At 36.4% G+C, this 16,945-nt stretch overlaps 2 protein-coding genes across 2 annotated transcripts; one reads left to right on the forward strand and one right to left on the reverse strand.

The window, feature by feature from the left end:
• Positions 1-7,090: 7,090 nt before the first annotated feature.
• On the reverse strand, positions 7,091-14,413 carry LOC116175930 (coatomer subunit gamma-like). The gene is made up of 8 exons (XM_031494314.1): positions 14,256-14,413; positions 14,078-14,208; positions 13,639-14,033; positions 13,463-13,592; positions 13,055-13,412; positions 7,685-8,875; positions 7,380-7,640; positions 7,091-7,333 (listed from the first exon to the last, which is right to left on the reverse strand). Exons 1-8 carry the CDS (start codon positions 14,293-14,295, stop codon positions 7,203-7,205), a joined length of 2,637 nt encoding a protein of 878 aa, XP_031350174.1. The 5' UTR covers positions 14,296-14,413; the 3' UTR covers positions 7,091-7,202.
• Positions 14,414-15,677: 1,264 nt separating this feature from the next.
• On the forward strand, positions 15,678-16,415 carry LOC116175931. Its single transcript, XM_031494315.1, has 3 exons — positions 15,678-15,788; positions 15,957-16,054; positions 16,101-16,415. Exons 1-3 carry the CDS (start codon positions 15,710-15,712, stop codon positions 16,398-16,400), a joined length of 477 nt encoding a protein of 158 aa, XP_031350175.1. The 5' UTR covers positions 15,678-15,709; the 3' UTR covers positions 16,401-16,415.
• Positions 16,416-16,945: the final 530 nt, after the last annotated feature.

A 16,945-nucleotide genomic window follows, 5' to 3' on the forward strand; every position in this document is an offset into this window, starting at 1 on the left:
TCAAACAAATCACAATTGAAATTTAAAGTTTTTATAACTTCCCGACATCAAAAAAGTATCCACAAAAACACAACATTCGATGGCGGCTACCATAAATTGCAACAAAGAAAACACTAGATGGACATCACAAGGCCGAGAAATGGTCATAGGCGAGTTACCCACGCCCACCTAATGACGAAAGAACCACCAAAAATCTGTGAACAATGCCAGATCCCCATATCAATATACCACCTAATAACCAAGTGCAATATTTTTGAAAACGAACGAAGGAAGTGTACCATTAAGAAAGATCAGAAGACCAACCTAACAAAAAACATCAATGTACCAAACATAATTAGATTTATCAAACTAACAAAACTAAAAATATAACATACTGTATCAACATAATGTGTCACACGGCGCTAATGACCACGTCTTAATTCCAAATTTTAAAAAAATGCACGTAAATCCTTATGTCTACTTCTTAACTATTGCTGTATATTTTATGTTTTGAATAAACCTCCCGAGAGTACGTGGATTATTCTGCTGTAGACGGGATCCGAAAGTCTCCTAAAAATATCGGTTTTTTAATTCTTGACATTTTTTCAGTTTTTTTTTCATTTTTGAAGTTTATACACAAAAAAAGAAAATCTTAAATAATTTAATAAAAACATTGATTTTCTCTTCCAAAAAAAAACATTCGGTACCGTTGCGGGGCTCCAAAATTTTTATTTTTCGGAACCGTATTAGGCATAGGTACATATCCAAATTTGCACTAAATAGCCCAGGCAATACAGAACATACGATGACCTTTGCTTGTAAAATTAATGGTAGTTCTGGAAATAGGCTCACTTTATGTTTTTTGAGTTGCTGAGTCCAAATTTTTAACTTCCCACCAAAAATGCCCTCCGCACCCCCCCAAATCTTGAAAAATAAGAAAAAAATATGTTTCTTTAGGAAACCGTTTTTTGTGGTTTCACGAATAAAATACCTACAATTTTGAAATGTAGATATACAGTATGCAACCAAAAACGTCCTAAAAGCTTTTACGTACTACACTACGCACGTAGGGGGCGCTGGCATTCGTTGAAGTATGCTCATTGGCCACTGGCGTCTGGCGCACTTCGCTTAACAACCCACGACTTTCGTGTTAGCTCTCCGTTCACCCGCTTTATCTTTCGTTTTAACCACCCCCCTCTTTTAATCTCTCTTATTTTTCAACATCTGGAAGTCAGCCCTCAAACTCCAACTTTTCCCCTCCTATTTTCAGATAAGTTCAGAATTAAGAACGCATCTATATATTTAAAAAATATAGACTTTTATTACTAAATTAAATTACCTACTATTTTCCGTTAACTGGAGCTGAGGGCCCACAGCTGAAAATTATGTTCATGCACACAAAAAGATTTAATTGGTTTCAAAGTCCAGTTTTTAAAGTAGATTGATTATTGATCCATTGAAGAAGACAAAAAAGGAAGTTTATAGAAACGACTCATCTGACAATTCTTCCGTGTTTTCGGAAAAGCTGGACCATCAGATTCCCCAAAATAATCTCATCAGCTTGATGGGCCACCTTTTCAAATAGTAGTTCGAATTCCTCTGCTTGGCCATCCTCTTCATCAAAATCTTTGACGATATTTTTAGGGCTATTGTCGCATGAACTGTTGCACTCGAGGTACATTATTGAACATTTCAACCAACTTTTCCTTCATATACACGCGCCACGGCATCCTTTTTTTTACACCCAGGAGATTAGCTTTAGAATGTTTGGTGGAGCGGAAGGTATAAAGGTAGTGACAGGAGTAGCTAGTACTTTTCCAGCTCCATTTTTGTGGTTCCATGACATTTTCTAGCCAAAGTTGGACTTGGTGGTACGTCCTGAATGAGTGTTTCTTCATGTTGGAGGCAAAGAGGATATATTATTGTGTTTACTGATGTACACAGTCCTAATGAAACACTGATGTCTAAAACCGTTTAAAATCATGTTGTCATCCTTGCAATCATACAAACGATTCCAAGCTTTTGCGATAGCTTGTGCGCCTGCATTTTGAATAAGAAACAGCTGAGCTAAGAAAAACAAATCTGGGTTCTAGACGAAGACTTTAATAAATTTGGTTTTCACGTCGCCAAAAGTCGAAGACGTAAAGTCATAGCCGCTGAAACCGTGTAAAAGTATGTTTTTAGTCACTGTGTTTTCTTTAAGACCAAAGGGTGAGTAGATCTGTGCTTCATGAAGTAAATATTGGCGGATTGAGCAAGTGCAGTTAATAGAACTAAAAAATGTATATCTTCGCCGACAATAATCACCGATGGATAAATTGATACCATTTCAATTTTCTGTATTAACGATGAGACAGTCTACGTCTTCGTCAGTTTGTCGCACTGTCGACTTCCTTTTAATCATTTCAATGAGGCGATGTTTATTTCTGCTGTTGGATAAAAAATTTGCCTGGCCAACACGGAGTCATAGATTCATCAAAAATTATTTCAACCGATGACTGCTTTCTTTCCCTTCGCAATCTTTCTGCGCTCTTCAGGGGAGGTGATGAACCAAGAAATTGAAAATGACAGTCAGCTAGGTCGTGAAAGTGGCGAAAACCAAGCAGTTATCGTCTAATGTCCCAGCGTGCGTACGGCACCAAGGCCCATGTTCTGAGACGCGCTAACGCCTTACCCATTCTCCCTACGTCAAAATATCATATGACTTTTTTGTCTCAAATTTTCTCTACTTTTCAAATTTCCAGATAGTTTTTCTCTGAAATACACAAATTAACAGGTTTTTTTTAAAAACGATATTTTTTCTTTTTTTCAAAAATTGGGGGGGTTGCGGGGGGAATTTTTGGTGGGAAAATTCACAGACACATAGACACAGAAAACATAAATCAAGCCTATGTCTAGAACTATCATGAATTTTGCATCCTAGACTATAAATTGGTCGAGCCGTTACCTTAAAAAATTGCCAACGTACGTACGTACATTAATACAGATGGAAAAAATTTTAGTCTTGGGAAGTTGCTTAAAATGATCTAAAACGTCGACATTTGATGAAGTTTTGACATGTCCAAAAAACCAGCTCAAGCTTGGATGTTAAAAATCACCTAAAAATGATTGAATTTGAATGGATGTTGGGGTCAACTGTGGCATTTAAGGCGGCTCTGCAGTGAATGTTGAGCTATCCGCAAAACAGCGAAACATTTCTTTAAAATGTTGATTTTATAATCGCATTTAAAAAAAGGGCCGATGTCAAATATTGTAGGTATTAACCAACAGAATGATTGTGCGTAAACCATTTTTTGAAGTTTGCCATAATTTTGGAAATAACTAGTACAATTGATAAAAAAAGCTCCTCTATAAAACATAGGGTTTTGGAGATTAACAACCAACTAACAAAATTGTATGATTGTACATAAATTAATCTTTTTCATCCCTTAAATTAAGAAAAAAAAATTGGGGAAAATATTTTGATGACATCATGAAGTATTTCACCAATTGTAAGCAGAGTTAGGCAACTTAAATTACACCATACGCCCGCCGGCGAAATGGTCATTAACTGGCAATTGCGAATTAATCCTATTTATTTTTCTAACAATAGCATTAGAGATTAGGCTATTCATTGTTATCTGTAATGAAATTCACCTCTTTGGGCTTTGTCCGACGTCTTTAACACCTTCCCGTTAATTAGATATCAATGTAATTTAATTTATTTCTTTGCTGGTTTCATTGATTAGAAGTTTGTAATGGTAAGGTTCTTGTGGATACCTACTTCCGTAATTACACCAAGTATTACAGGCTGTTGCACGCAAATCGTTATCTACAAGCTTTCATTGATCAATTAAATCTGAAAATGTGCATACCAACATTCCAACAGTTTTTCTTGGCCTATCGAAAGAAAATTTATTATCATGATCGTTTCACTTTCGGTTCTATCGCATGTCGGTTGCAACTTTTTATTTTAAGTAGAACACCCTGTATTGTATTGCATTTTCGAAATCTACATGAAAGGTTCAAAGGTTTTCAAGATTTTTCAAAATTTTTAATGTTTGACTGGTACCTAGTCCTGTATGTATGACTCCGTTGACTTGAATTACAAAATCGACAGTAGGTACTCACATGCTGCTGCGTGGCAATGATTTAAATTTTGATAGGCCTTCTACAGAGTGTTTTAAAACTAATGGTCAACTTTATTAACTTCAAACCTTAAAAAGTTGATTTTTCCAACGAAAATGTTTTATTATAGATTTTCTGAAATTGTGACCGTTATGCATACTTTTCTTATAGGACGCATTGAAATAAATGCGTTAGTAGATGTTATTTTACCAGCATTTGAGACTTGACACGAAGAAAACAACTGGTTTCAACATAACGGAGCGCCGGCGCATTCTATCCATCATGCTTATATGTCTTTGACGCACATTTTTGAAGACAGGAGCCAGAGGTCCGTGGCGTTGGCCTCCTAGAACTACAGATATAACGCCATTGGGCTTTTTTGTGTAGGGTCATATAAAGACAAAGTTTACTTCACACCAGTTGCTTTCCGTGAAGAGCTGGAGTTAGGCTGAGAAGAGCTTTTAATGAAATGGATGTAGAGAGGCGACTACCAAGTACTAACGGGATTAATCGGAGGATCCGATTATGTGTAGTGTACTTAACCCCCAAAGTTCTACGCTACCTTCACACTACAAGAACCGGGAAATAAAGTCAACGTATAAAAATGGCCACCCCAATGACTATTCCCTCCAAAACGAAACAAGATCCCGCTTAATTGAAAAGTGGCACGTGATCAAACATCTAAGGCAGAGCCCCCTTACCTTAGATGTAAACAACGATTTGACCTGAAGCACAGTAGGGAAGGAACGTAAAATAAAACACTCAAATTGTGAAAGTTTGTTTAATAATGATCGCAATTATTAAGATTGTGAAAGCTCAGAAATTTAAGTCGAAATAAATTACATTGCAAAAATAAACTTTGAAAATGGTAAAAAGTTCACAGAATAAAAATAGGCTGGGAAAAAAAGAACTAACCAAGAATAAAACCAGCCGTGAAATTAATATCAAATTGTGTTGTAAAATTAATTTGTAATGATGTGAATGCGTAACATAAAATTATAACATCACAAAAAGTAGCAGGTAAACTTCAAGAGGTAACATATAGTGTTAAAAACAAGTTTTGGGTTATTATGGGTCAGGTAAGCACGTACCAAGATTCTAAGAAAGGGTGAAATACACAGGATGTGACTCATCTTTGGTGCAATAAAGTCCTTTTGTTAAAAGCAAGATGGAAAATTACATAGCCTTGTAAGGAAATTTAACTAAAAACAAGATATGTGGAAATTATAGAATCGCCACTCATTTATCGCACATAGATTCTAAACTGAAGAGCTTTGATTAGCGTAATCTCGCCCCCTCAAGATAGGTAGCGTCGCCCCTCGTTCGGGGTTTCGAGCCTACAGTTGAATGTCGAAGACAATCACGGAATTAGTGTCATAGCTCAATTTTGACTACAGTATTTACCACCGCCGTGACTGTTTCATTCACGGAGAAAATTGTTAGTTACAAACAAGTCAGTGCATACATCAAGCGAATCGGTAATTTCCACATATTAAAATAAAATGATTAAGACTGAACGAATGTTACTTCACGGACAAGACCAAGTAATCAAGATCAATAAACATAAATTAAGCAAGCATTACACCAAAAACGTAAACAATTACAAACAATAGCATAACGGTATTTAACATGTCATTCTGCATTGCGGTTAAAACAAGTAAATTTCAAAAACATAGATTGAAACACACAAGAAATATAAAATGCGACATACAAAACACAAATACGATACCTATAAAGAAATGCAAAAATTACTACCTGCATTAAATAACACCAAAAATTTATGGAGCGATGCGTTCATCACCGCCATTCAAGACAACATGCCCAACGTAACCTTCATTCGTGCTTTCTAGGTGGCGCAGACAGCTTTTCCCCTCCTGTGTGCATCGTCGTAAGTTGTATATACAGGGTGGAACCTCTCATATGTATTAAAAAAACGGTGGTCACGTAGAACAAAACCTCAATTGATGTTGGTTTTGTTTATTTTTATGTTTGTTATTATTACCTGTTTCTGTTTATTATGTCATCTTTACTTAACTTTTGATTCATCTATCATCATACTATCAACTAGAACTATAAAATGGTCTGACAGGTCTTCTAACGCTTTATCAAGGCCTCCTCAGAAGATTATGCATAACGGTCACAAATTTAGAAAATCTAAAATAAATCGGAAGCCATAGGTATACGGAATGTAATACTACATTGATGTAGAATTTTTTTCGACATTTAAGTCACAAGAAAATAAAGCATGTAGCATAAATCAACTTTTTAAGGTTTGAAGTAAATAAAGTTGATCGTTAGTTTTAAAACACCCTGTAGAAGGGCGATCAAAATCGATTTTTGAATTTTGAAAAATCTTTAATAACTTGAAAACCATTGATGTTGGGTATAGGGAAATGTGGTATCAAACGACGTAGATTTTCATGTAGATTTCGAAAATGTAATAAAATACAGGGTGTTCTATTTAAAATAAGAAAGTTGCTAACATCTGGTAGAACCGGAAGTGAAAAAATGATATTTTCTTTCGATACATCATAAAAAACTATGTTGAATGTTGGTATATATATTTATTTCAGATTGAAATTATTAATGAAAGCCTAAATACTTCTATGTAGGTAACGGTATTTGTAAATGACTAATGTAGTCATTTCAAAATAAGATAAGGGGTATTTCAATTTATATTCACTTAGGTACTAATTGCTTTGTTTGTGAATGAATAGCACCTATAGCCTGAAGCGTTTTACAATGTATTGTTAGTTGCCTACAAATTTTTCTATCTAGGCGCAAGATCGAAATCTTAATTCACTGCAGAGCCGCCTTAAAGTTTGGTCCTGTGGTCAAATTCGGCGTTGTGATTATTCTGAAAAGTTGAGGGTTGTATTCAAGATATTTAGTTAAAGGTTGTGGTCATTCTTAAAAGTTGGAGGTTATGGTCATTTGTCAAATGTATACTTACGTTTTTAGTAAAAGATGAGGAATCAATCTACATACATACTTTATTCCTGACTCTCCTGAGAAAAAAATTTTAAAAAATGAACTTTTACATTAGTTACATTCTATCTTATAAACAGGTTGTTAAAATACGATTTTAATTTGACAATTAAACTTAAAAGGGAAATTTAGCCAACGGCTGACGTAATAAGTTCAGCAATATCTGCATCGGTAGACCTCACAGTTAACTGCATGGTAACGCCATCAGCTAAAGCTAATTTAGATCTCACTAATATATCGTGCCCGCCACGAAACAGGCCTAAAATATAAAATCGCAGCATACTAGAATAAATGAATATATTTACCGGCAAGCAATAGCGTGTGGGTGGTTTTTCCCTCGGGAACCTTATCGGTTCGTTCTGCGGGCTGTAACCCTAAAAATTGTATGATATTTTTAACCGCCTCTTCTAAGGTGTTCATGGAACTCAAAGAGTATGTATCCTCCATTTCAACAAAACCATTAGCAGACTCGTCCCACGAAGCTGCCCAATTCATCTTGGTCACTCTCTGAATTTGATCGCCAAGTACCACTTCTAAATCCTCTAACATGTATTCGTCATCGTAACCTAAGCAGGGAAATTAATAGTTAAATTACAGTTGCCATTCTTACCTTCATCCGTATCAGGTAGACCCGTGTTCGGATCGCAATCCTTCACGACAAACTTCATAACAGCTCCGAAGGTTCCGACCGTATTCGGCAAATCATCGGGAAATTGCAGAATGATATAAACAGTTCCCATCTCGTTATACGGTAACTTTTGGCACGGAATGTCCTTTACAATTTGGTAGCCTTCACTAGGATCCAGTTGAATTCTTACATTCTCGAGCAGCTGGTCGTTTAGGGTATTTATACAATCGAATTGCAAAACCAAGTGCCTGGTGAAGCAGTGCTTTATACAACAAACAACGTACTCAGTTTCGGATTCTGTAAGTTCCACAATTTCTGAACTTTTAAATAGAGGACCGAGCTGCTGAATGCCCGGAATTGCGCTGAGTTTTTCGGTATAATTCTCCTCTCTAGAAACGACTGGTCTTGGTGGACCTGTGCTTATCAGCATACCCTCCGTCTTTTGATTGCTGATTTGTTTTTCCTCCTCTGTAGGAGCGGCGACTACCGGTACCGACTTAATGTTAAATGCCTCGTCGGATTTACTCTGTATGTAGTCTTTGAGACAACGTTCCAGAGACGGTATCGAAACCTGCAACGGCTCTAGAATGTAATTGTTGTACAATGATTTATCTTGTTGTCTAAGAATACTGCTGTAGTAAGTTGCACGGTCACGAACTTCGTCGTCTGTATCCATTTGGCAGCGAGCTAGAAGGACTTGTATATTTTCGGACAGATCGGGACAGAGGGCGCCAAACTGAGCCATTGCGGACACGGCGGCGGCGCGTACGGTGGGGTTCTCCAATATTACGCGATTATATATGAACCGAATGTACCTCGACGGCTGCTTCGTACGAGGCCCCTCTTTTCCCAACAGATGTAAAATTCGAACGGCCAGAGAGGTATGTTCGCAATCTTCGATGAACTCGCACAGGTGAGCCAGACCGGTCTCCTTCGCGTCCGCGTTATCCTCGATAATCGTTATGATGGTATCGGCGATCGAGGCCTTGTATTCTAAGCCGCCTTCGTCCCTTAGCATCGCCGATAAGAAATTCATCAGTACGCTATGCTTGCGCGGGAATTTCAGGGCTAAAGCGCGAATCGCCTGTACTACGACGACTTTGAATTCGTCGCTTATTTCCGAAACGAAGGTGGCGATTTGCTTCATTAAGCGATCGACGGACGATTCAGCGCCTAAGAAATAAGATCAAATGTGTAATAAACATACGAGTAAATTACGGAAGCGAATATTGCTAGCACAAACAATGAAAGTAGACCAGAATTCTTTACGTGAACTGACAAAACGAATCAAACTGTGTAATGGGTGGTCCAATTAGAATAACAAAAATATTTTTTAAGGTTTGTTTTGTCCAGCATAGGAAAATGTGCACCGCTTCATATGAAACATGAACGAACATATGTCTGGCGATAACTCTCTATAAAGTCACTGTAGCGATAACAAGCGATATCAAAAAACGTATTGCGGAAAGCGAGCGCGGTTGCCATGATCTCTTCGGACCTAAAAGTTTCGTTCCGTTTTATAAAAAGCCGAGCACGTGATGGAAATAGGTGAAAAAATAGGTTTAATAATAGATTTAAACAGCGAGAGAAGGAGAGCGGTAATTTTCGACAGTTTTAGTCACATTATTCAAATTCCACTAATAGCTCTTAATAAGCAATGATCCTTAACAGTTTTGTGGATACCTCCTTGCCTTGGGAGTGCAATATTATTGCAAATTTCCATATATCGTGGGAGTTGAAGGTAGCATCACTAGAGTGATGGTGGTTTCCTACATGGAACTATACCCATGCTTTTAAATAAAAGGGATTTTTTGCAACGCACCTACCTTTATTTAGATTTCTTATTATAACCACAATAGTTACATCGATACTTCAAATGAAAAAAATGTAAGCGCGTTAATTGTTTTAGGAGTGCCATGGAATGTTTAGTGCTGTTATGTTCATACATATTATTTGGTTGCAACAAAAACAGTGCAGTGAAAAGTATACCTACCTGGCTGGCAGCCATTAGCATGATTTCATAATCAAAATAGGCCGTTTTGTTTTTTGTTTCTTTTTTCCAACCCTACATTTTCCTTTTGTCTTTGCCACTAAATTGTTTAATCCTTGTCAGTATGTCATTATAACTGTCGCTATTTTTCCATTGTACTTCTACTACTAAGATTTTGAAAGCTCAGTCTCTGTTTTTTACTTCTGATTATTCACCCCACTCCTTCTGCTGCCTATTTCATTTTTGGTACTACACTGTACAGGGTGGCCAACTAAGAATGCGAGGTACTGTATCTGAGAATCTATCCATCGTAGAGGCTTGCGGTAAAAAAATTTATTACTAAAATGGCCACGAGCAAAACCTGGAAAGTATTTTTAAGTTTCTGAAATGACCGCTAGGGGGCGTAACTGCGATCTGGAATCTAAAAAAGTGATGTTTCTGTGAATTCCGCTATATTAACCTAACAAAAAAATGTCAGGTCTTTGAAGTTGACGATAATCTGAACAATTTTTGTTTGACAATTTTTCCTGTATCTCTAAAAATGAAGTAGTGGGGGGTATTAAAAGGTTTCCGTAAGGAACACCCTGTATCTTAGAAACGACTGAGCCGATTTAAACAAACTCGGATTAGTTTAAAAGAGCTATTCTTCAGCTACAGATATAATACTATTTGAAGTTTTGTTAGTTTCACATATCACCGCTTGAGGGCTCTTTTCGACATTCCGACAGAAATGGTTAATTTTCTCAAAAAAATTAAATGCATTGGTTCGATTTGTTTTTTCATGAAAAAGTAGCTAAATTATGCTTAAACAAGCTCGCCAAAACAGCATCTCGATATCTTGATATATATATATTTTTATATCGTGATGGCCAGCATTTCGAGCATTTACGGCGGCATTAAAAGCTTCCTTTTTTGAATCGATTAACCTTAGGGTCACTAATTATATAATAAAAATAATTCCGGAAAAATTAGCTTAAAAAAATAAAATTTTGAGTGTATAAAATTTTCTTTGGCCTAAATTTTAGGTTAGGAACAAGATATCGAGATGCGGTTTTCGTGAGCTTGTTTAGGCATCATTTAGCAACTTTTTCATGAAAAAAAAACCAAACCAAGGCATTTAATTTTTTTGAGAAAATTAACCATTTCTGTCGGAATGTCGAAAAAAGCCCTCAAGCGGCGATATGCGAAACTAAAAAAACTAGCCGAAGAATAACTCTATTCAATTAATCCGAGTTTGTTAAAATCGGTTCAGTCGTTTCGAAGATACAGAGTGTTCCTTACGGAAACCTTTGAATACTCCCCACCACTTCATTTTTATAGATACAGGAAAAATTGTCTAACAAAGAAGGTTCAGATTATCGTCAACTTCAAAGACGGGACATTTTTTTGTTAGGTTAATTTAGCGGAATTCACAGAAAAATCACTTTTTTAGATTCCAGATTGCAGTTACGCCCCCTAGCGGCCATTGCAGAAACTTAAAAATATTTTCCAGGTTTTTCTCGTGGCCACTTTAGTAATAAATTTTTTTTACCGCAAGCCTCTACGATGGACAGGTTCTCAGATACAGTACCTCGCATTCTTATTTGGCCACCCTGTACATATAAGAGTAGATGTCATCCTTTTAGTATTTCTTGTCCTTGTCCCTTTTTAGCACATTTCAAACAAATTTGGAAAAAACGCGCTAATGTCCGTGTTTTTCCCGTCCTGTCTTTATTGTAGGGTGTCTTTATGAGTATCAAACAAAAGCTTACTGTAACAGAACTCCATATATAGAAAATTGTACAGTTTAGTAAAAATGCATAATCTAAATATTGACACGTAACGATAACTTTGTGTGTGCGAATGTGGTCGTGGTATCTATCTGTTATTTCAGATGAAAATAAAGTACATTAAAATTTATCCTGCGTTATGTACCTATTGTATATTATGGACGAGTAAATGAAGCGTGTCGTTGTGATTAAAATAAGAGCAAGGAGAGCGAGATAAATACGTCTATAGTTACCGAATGTCGAATGACAAAAAGCTTATAATAGCGCAGACAAGATAAGATGTAAATGAGATCAACATATAAAAATGAGGTAACTATAAATATGAGTGTAAATAGTGAAGCGCGTGGTGGTAATAAAAAAAATTTTTTTTTCGGGTAAGGTGTAGCTCAATAAAGGCATTATTATTATTATATTAAGCCAATCTATCCACTAGCGAATCCCGAAGAAAGAAATTAAGCCAAGAGCGAGAAATTATCTATCCATTAAGCCATCGCTGTGCCGTAGACGAATATTTTCACAGTATTTCCGATTGTGTAACTCAGACTAGGATTCTGTAGCCGATCGCCTCCCTTTGAATTTCAATAATCTCTTCATGATATCGGGTATCGCGTACGATATATCGCTTATTGTCTATCGCCTTAGTATGAACGCCGCCTTAGATTCGCAAAAAATTACAAATGACGCGTCTAATCACGCGCTATGGAAGAATGGAGTGTAAACCCATAGAGCGTAAAATGTAATGGAAACCGTTAGCCGTTAAAAGCAGCAAGTATTTCAATAAACATTTTCCAACACAGTCCTCGTAATATATGGTAATAGTACGAAATTATAAGTTCAGTTAAAGCTGAACTGTGGTGCTAAGGGGTCCCTGATTCGGGCTTGGCTATTTGTAAATGTATAGTGGGTTGGGTCAGCTTTGGCTGAAACCCCGCCCACTCAAAAATAAAGGCAAAAAATAAAATATTGCCAAGCCTTACTTTCATTCATTACTATTGTGTTAAATGTTATGTATGGCATTATTCAATATGCCATGTCTCAACTTCTCCAACATAGGCGCTGTTTTGAATTATAAGGCCTAAGGACCAATAATAGCAATAAAATTATCTGAAGAAGGGCCAAAAAAATCTTTGTCATTTTTCCCACACAGGGTCGACTCTGCCTTGCTAAAAATGAAGTATCAGGGATGATCTTTACCACCTGTTCACGATTTCATCATTTTTTTAGTTTCAACTACATTCAAAGGTTCATCATAATCGTCATAATTGTGGCCCGTGTGGAGCAGTTCAGTTGAAGCTAGACTGTAGTGCTAAGGGTCCCTGGTTCCAATCTAGGTTCAGGGCATGGATATTGGTAAATGTATAGTGGGTTGGGTTGGTAAAACAGCCTTGGCTGAAACCCCGCCCACTCTAAAATAAAGGCAAATAAATAAATAAATAATGAGTGGGGACATATTTCCTCTGTCAATAAGTATTTCTGAACAAGTAGTCTGTAATGAATTCTGGGTTTAAGAAATGAGGAATTTAGTAAACATGTGCCTTATGTTTTAAAAATGCTCAAAAATGTACCCCCCACTCTCCCCCAAAGTAATTTTACCTGTTTTCAATAAAGTCGTTATAGCCAGAGTAGCAATGGACCTATTTGAATCGGTAATTAAATTTTCCAGATCCAAATTACAAGCGGTAACTGCCGCAGGATGATTAATTGCGACTTGGTTTAAGGTCCGAACAGCCGCAAACCGCAAGGTTGGCTTTGGTGATCCGCAAAACAATTGCAGGACGCTTATGGCAGGCCCCAACTCCCGACTGGTGGTTCTTCGCGAGTTGACAATTGCGTGAGCCGCCTCGTATATGACCATTTCCGATTTGTGGCGTAGACAAGATTCAATAAAACTAAACAAGGCGGAGTCATTACTGGTCTCCTCCTCTTCCAGTAGCTTCGAAGCAATACGAATCTTAAAACATTTACTATAGCAGGCTCTACTTGTCGGAATGCGAAACTTACCAACATACAAATGGCGTAATGGGATTTCAAAGACATTCTCGTTAACTTCGCAACAAGCTTAGTAACGGCCAAACGATCGGACTTGCGAATATGATACAGAACACCTAAGGCGTGGTACTGAACCATAATACTACAACAATTCCATCACGCCACGAAAATAAATTCGAAAACCTTACTTGTCACTATTCACAGCCTCTTGTGCTTCATTAACCCATCGCTTGATCACATCCGAAGCAATTTTGCTCATGTGCAGAGAACTGACCAAAGCAGCTGAGCTCACAGCCGGATTTTTATCCACAATCGCTTGCTTCATGTAACGTTCAATTGTTTGCAACATCGTAACATCGGTAATACTACAAAGTGCACGAATTGCGGCTGCTCTATACAGATCCTCCTTGCCGGTCATATCTTTCGTTAAACTAGACGTCACGATAATTACATCATCGGCTATTGAACTAAGCTCTTTGATGCCCAAATAGACCATGCGACGTAAAATAACATCCTTCGACTGAAACAGCTTGGTCATCGCAAAAAATACTTCAGTTGCCTCTTTCGCGCCCAACTGTTCACCCTATAAGTAAAGGTTGGAGATACGTTACACAAGAGCGCCCGTACCTGGTTGAGGAGGTATAATATTTTCGTCAAAATGTGAGTACATTTCTTGGCGTTAATTATATTTTCATTAAAGATCCTAGCTTCTTGAAGGACTGTGGTCTTTTCAATGTTTTGGAAAGGATTTCCACCCCCTACAACATTCGTGATTTATTTCGATACAATCCTAACCATTAACTACCATCTTCTTCCTCCTTTTTGTCCCTTTTGAAGGAACTCATATTGAATAATAAATGGATCGCTTATTCGATCAGTTTTCCAGAAAAAAGGTTTTCCTTCCACAGACACGTCAACATAAGTCAAAACCACATAACCTAAATGCCACAAATCCAGAAATATGTTGGAATTCAGTGCTGCCAATCGCCCACGCTAAAAAACACTAGAATGGGTGTATTTGAAAAATGTAAATTCAAAATGATTCCTATTTATGAGCTAAGTTTCGAGCAATGAACATTTATATATTTTCCTCCTCAAATATTTTCAGAGTATTATTATTGCATTATTTATATTTTAATGAGATTTATTCAATGAGAACAATTGATTATATCCAGTGGCGTAGACGTTCTATATTATAATAATATGATACCTCCATTGTATATTGTATTTTATTTTAAAAAATAACTGTAGGCATACTACTTTTGTTTATAGCCATTTATGAATAAATAAAGGTAGGTACTGTCATTGTATACATAGTAAATATAAAATGGTACTATACTTATCCAAAGAAAGCAATTCGGAACCAGAATGCCATTTCTCTACTTAATTTATTCGGGTTGTAGTATCCATATCCAAAGATATTAAGTCACGTGGTTTGAACAAATGTTCCTTAATGTCATATTAAACCATTTATACGATTGTAGAACGGTATCAAGTGTTCTGTGACCAGCATTTTCTCCTGGGCTTCTCCCTATAATAGTAACGGTTGAAGCAGTGCAATGATGTAGAAAAGAATATGAGCCATTATCAGTAATCTTTTAGAGATGAGTCATACACAGCCTACTTTGAATTGAACTAAAGCGCTCTCTAGTCGCACCGTACTCATGAATTACACCTATTTCTGTAATGTATATTATCTGGGTTGGATATCTTGAATTACAGAGGTGGAGATTTAAAAAACGCACACCTACTCTTCAAAAGACCTATCATCTTCAACAGTACGTCAAAGACTACTTTAGCTTTGAGATGTTTTCAATTGTTAGCGCTAAAAACGTCTAAAAATTTAAATTTTTAAATCACTTACGGCTTGGATTGAATGGCGTTCTTCAATCATTTCTTTATTATTAGTGATTATTAGTGATAATGTAGCGTGCTCGTGCTTAACGCGCCAAATACCAATTTAACTTTGGCAGTGCCATATTATACCTATTACATTTACGGTACCACGTTCAGTTTTTTATGGATTTGGAGTAGAAGATACGCTGTCTTTCTTAAGATAATAAAATCGAGCGGTGGATAATTCATATTAAAAAAATCAAAGATGCGTCTTTTTCATTTTTTTAAATGCCTTAACCGCAACCGAAAAAAATGCATGGACGGCACTGCTTTCGGACGAAATTAAAAAGTACGTGCCGTTACCAACCTAATACAAAAAAAATACTAGTATGTTATTTATCTCAGGTGTCATATAGGGGCAAAATGTCAGTAGACACAGAAAGTTCAAGTATGTCAAGATTATTAAAACTTGCTCATACATTCAACTGCTTTTACTTGTCAGGTAAATTATTACGTTTATATAAATTATACGCGCAGTCTAAGGCCCACCTCCATTCATTTAACGCACAAAAACCGTTTCAAAATTTACCTTTCAATGATACTATTGATCATGTATACAGTATACACCCAATCATTTCCAATGCAACATTTACTAGTATTTATGTTTCAGGCTTAAATTCGGGACAATGTAGACCTTTCATTGTCGAAGGATTCCAAGTGGGACTAATCAGACCGGATGTAATGAAACAGTTACTTAGATATCCGGAGGTAAAATTAAATCAGCTTGCACAGAATTCAACCGCTTGCTTGCTAGGTGTTTCGAGTGACATCGGACTACGTCGAATTAAATCCGGCATTTCGCGATTACGAAGAACGCACCGCTCGGGTCGATCACGTGCTGCGCGAGTTACGCGGCGATCACGCCTTCATCGCCTTAAAGGGTTGGCGAGACGAGGTGAGCATTGATTGTACCACACTTTATTCATTTCTCTGTTTTTTTACTTTATTAAGAAATAAAATGGAAGCCTCGATAATTATTGTACTCGTTATTTATACACATTTGAACATAATAAATTTCGCCTTTAAATTAAAAATGTTTTTTTTTTCAAGCTAACTTTCTACTTTTTAATTTAGTTATCATCGAGTTGACCTTTTATTAAGATGTCAATTTTTTATTATTTCAATTTACAAGGACATTTGCATTTCATCTCAATAGTGGATTAATGATCTATATGCATATGCTCTAAAAATAGTTTTCGAAGCATTCTTTAATAGCCAGCAAATGTTTCATTTTATTTCTTTTGTTTATATTTAAGAATGTTTATCCCTTCAATTAGAATCCAAGCTCGGAATCAAAACAACATTGTAAACATGTAATGAGATAATCATAATTAAACAAACACATTTGCATAACTCGTTTTCTGTATGTGAAAATTTCATGATAAAATTGAAGGAGACTGAAATGAAAACTGTTATGTAAAGTCACCTTATTCAATGGAATTTTGTGCGTAATGCGTATATGACACTGCATAAACACTTCTAAAAACAAAATACTTCCAAATAGATCAGATTAGACAAGATTACTCCAATAACATCATAACCCACTTTATATTCCAATCCTGATTACTTTATGCCAAGAGTAGGAAAATAGAAACATTT

The sequence above is a fragment of the Photinus pyralis genome, unplaced genomic scaffold (genome assembly GCF_008802855.1).
Source record: "Photinus pyralis isolate 1611_PpyrPB1 unplaced genomic scaffold, Ppyr1.3 Ppyr1.4_LG7, whole genome shotgun sequence".
Lineage (NCBI taxonomy): Eukaryota > Metazoa > Arthropoda > Insecta > Coleoptera > Lampyridae > Photinus > Photinus pyralis.

Bases quoted from the DNA above. Each gene is read 5' to 3' on its own strand.
- LOC116175931 (XM_031494315.1), top strand. From the start codon at position 15,710: ATGTCAGTAGACACAGAAAGTTCAAGTATGTCAAGATTATTAAAACTT. The intron at 15,789-15,956 runs GTAAATTATTAC...TTTATGTTTCAG, and splicing joins CAACTGCTTTTACTTGTCAG to GCTTAAATTCGGGACAATGT. The intron at 16,055-16,100 runs GTAAAATTAAAT...CTTGCTTGCTAG, and splicing joins AGTTACTTAGATATCCGGAG to GTGTTTCGAGTGACATCGGA.
- LOC116175930 (XM_031494314.1), bottom strand. From the start codon at position 14,295: ATGAGTTCCTTCAAAAGGGACAAAAAGGAGGAAGAAGATG. The intron at 14,209-14,255 runs GTAGTTAATGGT...CGAATGTTGTAG, and splicing joins CAAAAAGGAGGAAGAAGATG to GGGGTGGAAATCCTTTCCAA. The intron at 8,876-13,054 runs GTAAAATTACTT...CTTATTTCTTAG, and splicing joins AACGACTTTATTGAAAACAG to GCGCTGAATCGTCCGTCGAT.